The sequence below is a fragment of the Alexandromys fortis genome, unplaced genomic scaffold (genome assembly GCF_014885135.2).
Source record: "Alexandromys fortis isolate MF-2015 unplaced genomic scaffold, M_Fortis_MF-2015_v1.1 scaffold_90, whole genome shotgun sequence".
Lineage (NCBI taxonomy): Eukaryota > Metazoa > Chordata > Mammalia > Rodentia > Cricetidae > Alexandromys > Alexandromys fortis.
The window spans coordinates 961820-975530 of NW_026067985.1; the positions used below are offsets into that span (position 1 = coordinate 961820).

At 48.4% G+C, this 13711-nt stretch overlaps 1 protein-coding gene across 1 annotated transcript in view; it reads right to left on the minus strand.

Moving 5' to 3' along the window:
* Positions 1–226: 226 nt before the first annotated feature.
* Tbx5 (T-box transcription factor 5) overlaps positions 227–13711 on the minus strand; it is a 44619-nt gene continuing 31134 nt past the window's right edge. The window contains exons 7-8 of the mRNA XM_050159043.1: positions 12782–13008; positions 227–2162 (exon numbers count right to left, since the gene is read on the minus strand). Coding sequence (XP_050015000.1) covers positions 1588–2162; positions 12782–13008 — 802 coding nt within the window. The 3' untranslated portion in view covers positions 227–1587. The remainder of the gene's footprint in view (positions 2163–12781; positions 13009–13711) is intronic.

Sequence of the window (13711 nt, forward strand, 5' to 3'; positions counted from 1 at the left end):
CCTGTTCTGTTTATTAGGGTCAGAAGAAAGAAAGAAAGAAAGAAAGAAAGAAAGAAAGAAAGAAAGAAAGAAAGAAAGAAAGAAAGAAAGAAAGAAAGAAAGAAAGAAAAAAGAAAGGAAGGAAGGAAGGAAGGAAGGAAGGAAGGAAGAAAGAAAGAAGGAAATCTGAAGAAAAGAAAGAAAAGACACAAAACCTTAAAAAAAAAAAAAGACCAAGAAAGGGAAACACATTCAAAAGCAAGAGAGAGAGGAAAAAACACAAACGTAGTTTTGAGTACCAATAAAATTAAAAGGTCTTGGTCAGCCCCCAGGCTGGGTTTCCTGTTACTAAATTAGAATTCCTATTTATAAATAAATAGTACCAGTAAAATATTACATCTGAGAAACCCTACAATAATGTAGTACTTACACACTTTTTTTTAATACTGTTTTTCGACTTTTGATGCGTGTGGTTTGTGCCCCAGGTGATTGGCGCTGGGGCAGTTTCTTACAGGCGGAGGCACCGGTAATATGGCTTCCTCTCCTTCAGCACTTGGAGCCGGTTAGCTGTGTGTGCCTCCTGTTCGCCACAGGGGCGGTTTGAGCCAGCCTGGGGCTGTCTTCCTGGTTGTCTTCTTTGCTTTGCTTTTTAACCATGAAGTATACTTATTCTCGCTTTTTTCCCCTCCCCTACATCTTGGAAACGGGGCGCTTGTCCCGCTGATCTGAATCCAATTCTGTTCCCCTCTATCACCAGGGCTCTTTCAGTTTGTCGAAGCAAGATTTCCAGCTGAGAAGTCATAGGCCCCGTTCTAGCCACAGATGGAGAGACCTGGAGCTGGGGAAAAGACGCTGAAAGGCGAGACGGCAGATGAAGTCCGACGTCCTGATTCCATCCGCTCAGTAGAAGGCAACTATGAATGCCATGAAGCTGGGGAGGGCAGGTCAAAACCGAAAGGGAAAAAAAAGAAAAGCAAAACCCAATCCAAAAGCTAGCAGGTACCTCTGGGACCTTCGTAGATATCTCACGTGACGGAGGTAGGTATTTTCGTTAGAGGACGGTTTCTGAATGTACATCTTAGCTCGTTTATTGGAGGGAAGCCCCAAAAGGAATTGTTTTGAGACAGTTGTCTCTGCTCTCCCTCCATTAAGGGACTGGGTCCCAGTAAGAAAATTCAAAGAAAAAAAAATATATTATTATTTATTATATAACAAAGTCAACATTAACACCAAGACACAGAATGTCTCTCACTGTGCGCCGGGGTCAAACACTCAATGAGGCAGTGTGTTCTAGAACCCAAAAGAAACAATCGGGGAACGCGGCTGGGGTGCTGCGGGTGCACCTGGCTGATGGAGGTTGTGGGGGTGGGACTAGTCTCTTTTCCTGTTTTGTAGGTTTTGAAGCAAAAAAACGACAGAGCCACAGTTTCGGAATGGTGACTTCACTGATCAGATCAGTGGCCGTGGGAGCCTCAGGAACAGAGGTGACAAGAGGTCACATGAGTTTCTCATCTGTGGGGTTCTCATTGCTACCGTCCCTCATCTCTCTCTCTCTTTTCCTCTCCTCTCTCTCTCGCTTGCCCCTCCCTCTCTGGCAAAAGTCTGCCTTTAACTATTCTCACTCCACTCTGGCACCATGCCAACGCCGTGTACCGAGTGATACTGGTGTGGGGACAGGGTCCTGGGCACGCCGTGAGAGTAGAGGAACTCGGGGGGCTGCAGCCCCCCTGGAGACTGAAGGCCAGTCTGAGGCCCGCATTGCCTGACCACAGGCTGATGCGCCACTGACGTCTGGTGCTGGAACATTCCCTCGCCGAGCTGAGGAGACCCATGGTTGGCCATGCCAGCTAGCCGAGGGACCAGGGGCCCGGAAGTAAAATGAGCGGAGAAGTGCTGATAAGGTAGGCGGTCCATGGGCTGCACCGTGGTGACCGTGCAGCTGCTGTAGGACGGCATGCTGGGCCACGTGTTACAGCTGATGTCCTCCAAGCTGGGCACGGGCTCACTGGGTGGAGCGGAGCTGGCGTACATGCAGGCCTGCCGCTGGGCCGACTCAGTCCTGTAAGAGGCACTCAGGCCCTGCTGCTGGGGATAGCCCGGGCGGTAGAAGGCATCCTCCTCGCTGGGGGATGTCTCCATGTACGGTTTCTTATAGGGGTGCTCAGTGCTGGAGCATTCTTCATCTGCAAAGACCGGAAAGAAATTAGCCACCCTACACCACAGCGGAGACCAGAGATAGCCACTGGGCCCAACACAAGGGGCTGTCGACTCCAACCTCCATTCTGACCAAAAAAAAAAAGGGGGGGGGCATCATGGCCATAGGGTTGGGGCTATGACTTTTAAGTCAAAATCTTGACCTTGAACTAAGTTGATTTCTGCATCTACAAAATGTAACGAAGTCCTCTATAGCACCTCCTACAGAGAGGAACACTAAGAATTAAATGAGAAAATGTGTCCACTAAGCAATTAATCCAGAGCCTGGTACACAGAAAAGTGCCACAAAGCATATCATCATCACCATCATCATCACCATCATCATCACCACCATCATCACCATCACCATCACCACCACCATCATCATCACCATATCATCATCATCATCTCCAGCCTTATTATTAATGATAACATTAGTAGTACCATTGTTTCCCCCTTCTTGTCCATTATCCCATCCGTCCTCTATCACCCCAAGCCCGGTATACGTGCAGAGATAATAGAAACAACTAGTACCAGAAACAACAATAACAATACACGTGATGCTGACAATGCCCGGCCGTGTTCTAACCACTTCCCACAAGATGACCCACTCAATCCTCACAGCAACCTTATGAGGTGGGCTAGTAGTCCTGTTTCATATGTGAGAGAAAAGGAACACTGAGGGTAAGAAGCTTGCCCAAGGCCCGACACCATGGCTGATAATGGTGCCTTTGTGAGTAGTGATCTGCTTATCTCACTATAAAGTGTCTGCTCATCAATGTCACACTGCATGAAGGAAACAATAAACATCCCATGTAATGGATAGGTAGATGGATGATGGATTGACAGGTGAGTCAATGGGGTGGGTGAATGGTGGATAGATGCAAGGGTAGATTGATGATGGATGGATAGATGATGGGTGGGTGGGTGGATGATAGATGGATGGGTGGATGATGGATGGATGGATGGGTGGATGGATGGATGGGTGGATGATGGATGGGTGGATGGATGGGTGGATGGGTGGATGGATGGATGGGTGGAGGATGGATGGATGGATGGATGGGTGGGTGATGTATGTGAGTATGGATGGGTAGATGGATGGATGGATGGATGGATGGATGGATGGATGGACAGATGTATGGATGGATGGGTGATGGATGGATGGATGGATGGGTGGGTGGGTGGGTGATGGATGGATGGATGGGTAGGTGGGTGGATGGATGATGGATGGATAGATGATGGGTGGGTAGGTGATAAATCGATGGGTGATGGATGGATGGATGGGTGGATAGATGTATGGATGGGTGGGTGGGTGATGGATGGATAGATGTATGGATGGATGGGTAATGGATGGATGATGGATGGGTAGGTGGATGATGGATGGATAGATGGATGGGTGAATGATGGATGGATGTATGGGTAGGTGGGTAGATGGATGATGGATGGATAGATGATGATTGGGTGGATGGATGATAGATGGGTGGATGGGTGAATGATAGATAGATGATGGATGGGTGGAAGGATGGGTGGATGATGGGTGAATGGATGGGTGGATGGATGAATGTAATTTTGAACAAATCCCCTTTACTAGTTGTTGAGTCAATATCAATCCCTGTGTCTCTGTGTCTTGTGGACTGGATCATATCCCTCTTCTGTGCACTATTTAGTCTCGGAACAGGGTAATGGAGATAACTTCATCTCCAGAAGAGTCTCCATTAGGCACTTTGGGACTGTTGGCCCTCTTGGGAGCTAACCAATGTGCTTGCATGGGTCATTTCCTAGAAGAATTCCCAGAAAAAGAATGTTTTGAAAATGTATGCACACACAGTTTTCCACAACTTTTGAGGCGCCAAAAACTTACTAAGACCCAGACCCCAGGCTAAGAGCCCTCAACACATAATCATTTGATTCTTCTCTTAGTGTGTTTCCAGGACGGTGGTGGGGTAGGGGAAGTGGAAAGGGGGAGTCCACCCCCCAACAACCATCTCATCACTTCTGATGCAGGTTAGTGATGCAGACCTCACTTGATAATAAGATTAAATTGAGGGGCTGGAGAGATGGCTCAGGGGTTAAGAGCATTGCCTGCTCTTCCAAAGGTCCTGAGTTCAATTCCCAGCAACCACATGGTGGCTCATGACCATCTGTAATGGGGTCTGGTGCCCTCTTCTGGCCTGCAGGCATATACACTGACAAAATATTGTATACATAATAAATAAATATTTTTTTAAAAAAAAGATTAAATTGAGGAGAGAAAAGAGGAATTGATTTGGTCAAAACATATCACAAAACATATCACATGTATGCAATCCAAAACTCAATGAAGAAGGAGGAGGAGGAAGAGAAGGAGAAGGAGAAGGAGAAGGAGAAGGAGAAGGAGAAGGAGAAGAAGGAGAAGAAAGATTCAAGTCGCTAGTCCCCTGATAATTTAAAGAACGTCTCTCATAACCAGGACAAGATGGCACATCATTGTCGTGGAAGACCTGGTCTCTAGCCGCTGCCAACTGCTCCCTGCAGGGAAGCCATACCTGAAGGTATCTGCCCAGTTGTCACTTCAAACACACCCATTCCCTGGGGCAGATCTGACCCTCCTGATTGGAGATATCAATTCTCATCTCCTGATCTCTTTCTGATCAACATATGCTGACAAATAACTTACGAAGCTAGGAATGCAGCCCAGTGGCAGAGTTCTTGCTCCAGATTTGATCATGTGGTGTGTGTGTGTGTGTGTGTGTGTGTGTGTGTGTGTGTGTAAGAAATGAGGAGGGTAGGAAAAGAAGGGTGAGGAGTCAAAGGGTGTGTGTCAAGAAAGTAAACTCCATCAGCCCCTTCTGGGAGCCAGAGCCATCTACCATCATAGTTAACATGCACTGTGGTTGAGTTTAGCTTATCTGAACATTTGTTTGTTTTGATACAACTATGTGTTTTGATACAAGGCCTCCCTCTGTAGCCCAGGCTGGCCCAGAACTTGCAATCCTCCTGCCTCAGCTTCCTGAGTGCTAATCCTCTCTGGGTTTCTCACTTGTAAATGGGGACAGGCTTCCCAGAGCCCTGGAGGCCTGGTCAGCACCCAGCAGACTATGGCTATCCCACATAGGTGGCATGGAGTCACTGTGGATACTGAGTCCCTGGAGGGTGTGAAGATACAGTCACTGTGAGTCACACAGAGGGGACAGTGTGGCCTTCAGCCCATGTTCTTCAGGGTCAGACACCAGGGGTGCAGCCCATCTTTGGGAGTCGGAAGTGTTTTTGTGACGTGGGCTAACTTAACCTCCGTCTCCTCTGTCTGATTCAGAGGAGACTGTACTTCAGGCTCCAGGTAGATTATGTCTTTTGGGGTTTGTCATGAAGGTATAGGTTTGTGTGTATGCTGTAGGCTTGTCTGGGGTGGGCTCAATCAGTGACAATTGTTTTGTTACCGAAAGGAGGGAGAGAGGGGGGAAGGAAGGAAGGAGAAGGGGGAGGGGAAAGGAGAGCAAAGGGAGAGGAAGGATGGGGAGGGGAGGAAGCCATGAATGTCTTTGAGAAGTACAATAGTCTTGGTCATGATCTTTCTTGCATGGTCAGCAGTCATGGAGCTAGATGTTAGCCTAAACGCCACGAGGAAGAAACTACTCACGACGCACATGCGATGTGACTCCACTCTGTCTTACAAAGCCCTTCAACATGTCTGTCTTTGCTACCATTTCTCATAGCAGGAAGTGAACCTCAGAGAAGTGACAGGGACAGAAATCAAAGCGGGCGCTGACTTCCTGCCCCTACGACACCCTGTCTCTGTGCTCTCCACCTTTCCGATGGTTGATGCCATTCATCTGGCAACCCAGCGGGTATTGCCTGAGCTCTGCCAAGTGCCAGGCAGTGTACCAGGTGTTCTGGCTGGAGCTATGACCCAGGCAGACATATGCCCTTCCAACTGGGAACAGTGACTAAAGAAAAGCTAATTATCTTGTCACTCAGAGCAAGGACTGGGATATAAAGTAAGCATCCATTTGCCGGCAAAGCCCATGGGTTGGTTTATTAAACAGCCCTTCCAATGGATAGATAAGTGTAGATCTGGCTTCAGCCACACAGCACAAGTCACTGCATTCCCCAGGTGATGCCAGCAGGCAGCTTGGAATCCTCCCTGCGCAGTGTGGCTTGTGCCTGCCTCTCGGCATTGTATGTTTATTTTTAGCTAGACATTTTGCAACACATCTGGGAACCATAGGGTGCCCAAACATTGGTACCAAAAAAAAAAATTCAAAACATCCCCCCCCCAAGGAAACTCTTGCAGTCACTTCTGCAGGTGTTCTGTGTACACAATGCCAACCACGCAGATGTTTGAAGACATCCAGATGTTTTGCAGTGTTTACTTTTTTAAAAAAAACTTTCAACTAGCTAGGGCTTTTGGACTCTTGACATTGCCACCTTTGGCTCATTTTCATGCCTGCCGCCTCCTCTCTAGATTCCTTCCTCCCAATCTTCCTTCAGCCCACCAGACCTTAAACCCAAAGATCTCACTGTAGCCGGCTGGGCTCATAGCTTTGGATTTTTTATTATTATTATTAACAAGGGCGTTCCCCCTTTCAATAACAGAAAGTACAGCTGCAGGGTACCCTTGGCAAGAGAAAAAGAAAGGCAAAAAGGAACCATTTTTAAGTTTTTGATCCCTTCCAGATTCATTACAAGTTTAAAAGGGGGTGGGACGGGGAGGAAGAATAATAAGAAAAAGGTCGGAACACAGTTTGGAAAATCGTAAAATTATGCATTCCAGTCTTTAAGACCCAGAAAGATCTGGTGCAGAATGCTCAGGAAAACTCCCAACCCGGGTTCCTGCTGAACACAGGACCTGAGGATTCTCAAGTCTTCCCAGGCGTCATCACACTGTAAAGGGATTCTACTGCAGAGTCCAGGCTTCAGGTCAGGTCAAAGCAATGCATGCAGTCTCAGTGTGTGTCCAGGGCGAAGACCTGGCTTCGTTCCTTTTATTGTCTGGGTCGAGGTTAGCTTCCCTGGCGGTGGAAAAAGCTGTAAGCAGATGTCAAGTGTTCTAATGGGACTAGCCGAGGACCTGAGGAGTCTGCTTCAGAGCACACCAAGAATGCTCAAGGACACTTGCCACCCTGCGAATTCAGCTAATTCTTTTGAGTAAGAGGGAAGTTCTTCCTGAATCTGACCACCCAATATAGTATAGTACTGCAGGAAGCCCTGCTCTTTTAGTATTTTCTAGAAACATGCTTTTGTTTGTTTGTTTGTTTGTTTGGGGGGGTTGTTGTTTTAATCGGCGATAAAATGGTTTTAGTGATGAGCTCAGAATCCTGACTTTAAGGCACAATCGTGGCTCCAAAGGTTATGTTTCAAGTAGCCATGGATGGAGACCTGAACTGCTCTAAGTTCAGTCCCTGACCGTTCATGGGGGCAATCCCCAAACTCCTCCTTAGGTTTAATTAAGGAAATACCAAGTGTGGCCTCCTGTCTGTCTGCCTTACACAGCTCAGCACTTGAAGTACGAAATCTCTTACTTCAAACCTTATCCGTCTGCATAAGCCACGTCTTCTCCCTTTCTCTAATTTTCTCTCTTAGCATACTAGGCAGATGGCTCTATGAAGGTCATCCAACACTCAGAGGAATTTGGGTGGATTCCAGAGCTGGAAGCTTCCCAGGGCCACTTTTCAAGTCACTGATCCCATTGAGCAAATATGGTCACAGTTCCCAAGTGGGTCATATCCCTTGCTGGCTGAGTTAATGCAAGGAAATGTTGTGGCATCTCCACAGACAGAGACCTTGGAACCCAGCACATAGAACTCTTGGCTGAGGGATCTGCAGGGAGTCAGAAGATGGCTTCATTCAGACCTTCTGAGTCACAAAAAAGTGAGGATGGGTGACCCTGGACTTTCTGCTGTTAATGTAACTCAATAGGGTCAGCCAACACCTTACATAGATAGATGGATGGATGGATGGATGGATGGATGGATGGATGAATAGGTTGGTGAGTGGATTAATGGATGGATGGATGGATGGATGGATGGATGGATGGATGGATGGATGGATAGGTTGGTGAGTAGATTAATGAATGGATGGATGGATGGATGAATAGGTTGGTGAGTGGATTAATGGATGGATGGATGGATGGATGGGTGGATAGATGGAGAAATAAATGAATGGATGATAGATTTTGAATATATATGACCCAAACTCTCAGTACTTGAGTTAAAATGGAGACCTTGGAATGGCATCATGGGTAGATCTCAAGTAAAAACAAAACACCTTGACTCAGAACCCAAGCCACCACCATGAGTTTACCCACTGGCTTCATGCTTCATGTTTCATGAGAACAGATCGCTCTCCAGTCTGCTCTCTGTTTACAGGGCCCAGTGTACACCACGTTCTCAGTAAGTACGCCTTTGACTTCTCCCCAGTTCTGCCATTTATCACTCATCATCCATCATATGACCTTCGAATTAGATACTGGTGCACAGGACAGAGGAAGGAGGACTGGGCATTTCTCCAGCTCAGGCTGCCCTGAACATATCACTTAAGGGAAAACACTGAAGCTCTAAAAACTTTTAAAAACACACAACATCAGGATGGCATGATGGCTCAGCCCGTAAACGCACCTGCTGCAAAGCCTGGCAACCTGAATTCGATTCCTGAGACCCGCAGGAGGTAAGGCTGGAACCCACTCCTGCAAGCTGTCCTCTGAACTCTACACACTTACCGTGGTAAATGCGCACCCACGCACATTTACACACATGCGCGTGTACACAAAACAAACACGTGTAAAATCTTTACAAACCTCATAGCATGGGAAACAAGTAGGCCCTCCTCATCTCTCCTGTGGCCTTCCCTTTGATAGCCAGTGCTGTGAATGTCTTTGCTACATCTTAATTTGGGTCGCTTTGCTTGCTAATTAGAGGATGGTGAGAGTCAGGGTACACGGGAAAGAAAGACAAGTGCTCTCTCCGATCTTCAGATCCTGGATTTGATGGAGTGGCATTGATAAAAGACCTTCCCAGCTTTTATGACTCCATCCATTGAGAGAGATAGGCTGGAGACAGCCGTGTCCAAACACAAGGATAGGCTCCTGGCCTGTGGGGCTCTTTGACATTGCATGGGCCTGGCTCCTGGGCTGGCTGGAAGGCGGACAGACAATGAGGGGAAGTCAGATAGCAGGGCCAGGCTGGGGCCAGAGGGGAAACCACCCACAGAGTTATCTCTCCTAGGGAGTCCCAAACTGGAAGGAAGCCTCCCTGATTCGTTTATCACCTCACACCGCGGGACCGATGGGACCGATGATGAATTGCCTTCTGACCCCATTGGCTTCCCTGTCACCCAAAGCTCCCTTTGGGGGTTGGGAGCATAGAAGGTGGCAAGGAAGGCAGAAGTTTCTGGGAAGACCAGAGGCTTTCTGCGGAGTATATACTGCACTCCCTAGTACCCCAGCTCCACTGGCTTCACTGGGGATGCCGGGCCAGGCCTCTCACTGACTAAGAGACTTTGGGAAAATTTCTCCATCTTTCTGAGCTTTAGTGTCCAATCTAAAGGGACAGAGTAGGGGGACACATTTTCACATTTTTATCTCTAGCCAGTCCAAGGTCCTGGTTCCACTCACTTCTCCAGCTCTGAGCCACCATGGCAGGCCTCACAACCTACAGTCACCTCTCAACAGGTGTCTGGTGTCATTCCTGTCCCCTCCTATCACAGCCAAGTGACGTTGCCAAACACAACATTTAACCAGGACAGTTGCAGGCTGCTGACCCCCTGACGGCCTCCCACGCCTGTTCAGATAGCACTTGAGTCTGTAATAGAAATGGCTTAGGAGGCACCCAGTTGGCCCTGCCTCTCTCTCCAGTCCTCTCCTTTGCTCTGGGTACCCATGCTCTAACCTTCTCCAGAGAGGGTGGACACCCACACCCTCCCTTACCCTTCTCCTAGCTGCCTTCCACTCTCCCTGATCCCACGCCCCGTCTGTTTTTCCAGCTTGATATCCGTTAGCAATCTGAAGCTGGTGTGTGTGGCATTCATGTTTGCATGTATGAGGGACACGTGTAGACCCTCATATATGAAGGTCAGGGGACAGCCTGGGCTGCCGCTTCAGATGCTCAGCTGTGCTGGTAGCGGGCCAGGCACTTCCCAAGTATTCTCTTCTCATGCCCTCATCCACCTAACTGGTAGGACTCACCGTTAGAGGTATTCCAAGTCCAGAAAAGTGAACGATTTGCCCAAGGTCACCTGGTTGTAAGTGGACAGCAGTTGCAACCCTTTCTGCAACAGGCAGACCCCTGCTTCAGCCTGCTATGCTGATTCTAAGTGCATCTAAGCAGAGAGGTTGACTCTGGCATTTTGCAGCCTTCCCAGCACCACATCCATGCAGAAGGCGTGGCTAAGGGATCTGCTGTGAGTATTGACCCCAAACGGGCTTTGATTCTTCTCAATCTTCTTCCTAGCCTCTCTTCTTTTTAGGTCTGGCATTAATTTAATCGACAGAGCTCCCTAACGCAAACCTGCTGAGTTCTCTATCGCTATGTATGACCAAGTCTCCACGGCAGTCTCCCTCAGGAGATGACATTTTGAGAGTGTGCTTGGTGGTAACACCGACAAGAGTGTGCTGCTAAGAGACACAGGGTATCGGGTGTGCAAACCAGACTTAGCTTCCAATTCCACCTTCGTGAACCACTGGCCAGCCAGGTGCAGTGGAGTTTGCCTGCAATCTCACTACTTGGGAAGCTGATACAGGCAACTGGGAGTTCAAAGCCAACCTGGGCTACGCAGTGAGTCTGAGGCCAGCCTGGGCTACACAGTGAGTTTCAGACCAACCTGAGCTATATAAGAAGTTTGACCCTCTCTCAGAAGAAAAAAAAACCCACCAGCCCTCTTCTGTGCCTCCGTTTACCACCTTTAAGTAAAGGTCCCCGTACCTACATTGGGAGAAGACTTACTCAGAGACCGAGACAAGCGAGGACCCTTTTAGCCATCACACCAGACAGGATATTTGAACAGGAACTCCTCCTTGGATACTCTTTCCCTCTCTGCAAGCCGAGGGAACAGACAAGCTTGCCGCATCTGGTATCCAGTCCACCCGGGGGGGGAGGGGGAGCCAGGCTGGGGGCTGTTGGGGTGACATTGTTCAGGCCTCAGAAATTCAAGGAGTTTGATGGGTTTAGGGTCCATCTGGAAGTCAGGCATCAGTCCCAGGCAAGGACCAATGCCAGCACAACTATCCTTTCTGAATGCAAGGATGGGGCAGCCTGGGCTAGTCACTCAGAACATGTTTTCTTCCTCCGGGAAGCCCAGCTCCTGAGAATTCTACTACAACTTCTACAGAAGTAGCTTTGCTGGCGGCGCCTGAGGACAGTGGCTTAACTAAAGGTCCAGAAACAGGTCACTACACTTCTGCTGGCGCCCAGCAGGCACTGGCGGGGAGAGTGGCAACAGGCCAGACTATGACTTAGGTGTTTTAGAACAAAACATTTGCCGTTGACGGAGCCTACCCCAGACAAGCACACAACATATGCACACGCCGACTGTCCCTTCACATCAAACCCCAAAAGACACATAACACCAGGACCTCTTCTAAATCAGAGGAGACCAAGGTTAAGTTAGCCCACATCACAAAAACACTTCCGACTCCCAAAGGTGGGGCCGCACCCCTCGTGTCTGGCTGCACCCCTTGTGTCTGACTCTGAAGAACATGGGTTGAAGGCCACCCTGTCCCCTCTGTGTGACTCACAGTGATTGCATCTTCACATCCTCCAGGGACTCAGTATCCACAGTGGCTCCATGCCACCTATGTGGGATAGCCATAGTCTGCTGGGTGCTGACCAGGCCTCCACAGCTTTGGGAAGCCTGTCCCATTTACAAGTGAGAAACCCAGAGAGGATTAGTACTCAGGAAGCTGAGGCAGGAGGACTGCAAGTTCTAGGCCAGCCTGGGCTACAGAGTGAGGTCTTGTATCAAAACACATAGAAACAAACAAATGTTCAGATAAGCTAAACTCAACCACAGTGCATGTTAACTATGATGGTAGATGGCTCTGGCTCCCAGAAGGGGCTGATGGAGTTTACTTTCTTGCCACAAACTCCTTGGCTCGGACAGCTTAGGGAAAAGTCATCAATTTCTCACTTGATAAGGGAACTATGGCATGCCTGAGACACCTGATGCATGGATGTAAAGACTGTGTATGTGTGTGGGAGAGGGGTGTAAATGAGAGAGAGAGGGTGTGTGTGAGAGAGGGGAGGTGTATGTGTGCTGTTTGTATGGTTTGTGTTATGTGTGTGCAATGGGGATGATATGTGTGTCTTTGTATTAGTATGCATGTCTGTGTATATATATTATGTAAGTATTGCGTATTTCTGTGCATGTGTATGTGTGTATGCACATGTTATATACACATGCGTGCATGCATACTTTATAAAGCAGATCTAGACATTTTCCATCTTCCTCAAGGGGAGGCTGCACTGAGAGACATCCTAAATGAATCTCTTACTTGTTTCCTGCATGGTTTGAATCTCCTATCCCTTCTATGTTTCTGTGTTATTTATTGAAAAAATGATAATAGAAGAATGCCCTGTGCACTCCACCCTGGGGAGGAGTGCCATACAGGAGGGGGCACTGGCAGGCCTGCCACACTCACCTTTCCTCTTGGTGCAGTGGTAAATTTGGCTGTGCTCCTGCGCCAGTGGGTACGGGTTGGGTGGGGGCAGAAGGTCCTGGGAGGGGCCCGAGACACCATTCTCGCACTGGTACTGGGACCCTAAATTGGATGAGGTGGAGAGAGCTCGGGTCTCACTGCTGAAAGGACTGTGGTTGGAGGCCACTTTGTGCCTCACTGTGCTCCTGGGAACCACGGGGTACTCTTTACTGGAAGGAAGAAGACAGAAAGTTAGGTCCATTGGTGCTCTGCTGCTGAGCCCCCTTGCTGAGCCACGTGCCAACAAATCCACCAGAAACGTCAACAAATGAAAACCAAGGGGTCTTTGGTGATCAAGATGGCCCAGGGACACTTCTGGCATCCCATACCACGAATCCATATGTTCAGGCACTCACTTTTCACATCTCCTGCATTTAGCAAGTAGGTCTGAAAACAGCCAGGGGACACCTAAAAACCCGCCCTGACATCGGGCATCGGAACTACTTCAACTCATCCACATGTCTTTGAATTGTCCAATTCAAAAGATGAATGGCTGCCCAGACATTTAGGCTTAACCTCTGAATACTTTTTTAAAGGGTACGTCTTTGCTCAAGTAGAGCAGAGAACTCTGGACAGTCAGGTACAGCCTTAGGTCTTTCTACTGTGCGCAGATTCCTGGTTGTGACTTTGAATTCGTTTTAAGTCACTGTCTTTGTCACACTGCTGTACTTAACTGATCTGTGTCTTGCTTTTTCCGATCTATAAGTTGGGGGCAACAAGCATCCCTAGTTCACAGTCAGGAAAGATGACTCAGTTGGTAGAGAACTTGCTCACAAGCTTAGAGGCCTGAGTTCAGTCCCTGGAAGTCTCGAAAAGATGGAAGGAGAAAACCAACTCCACAATGTTGTGCTCTGACACACTATGGTACATGCA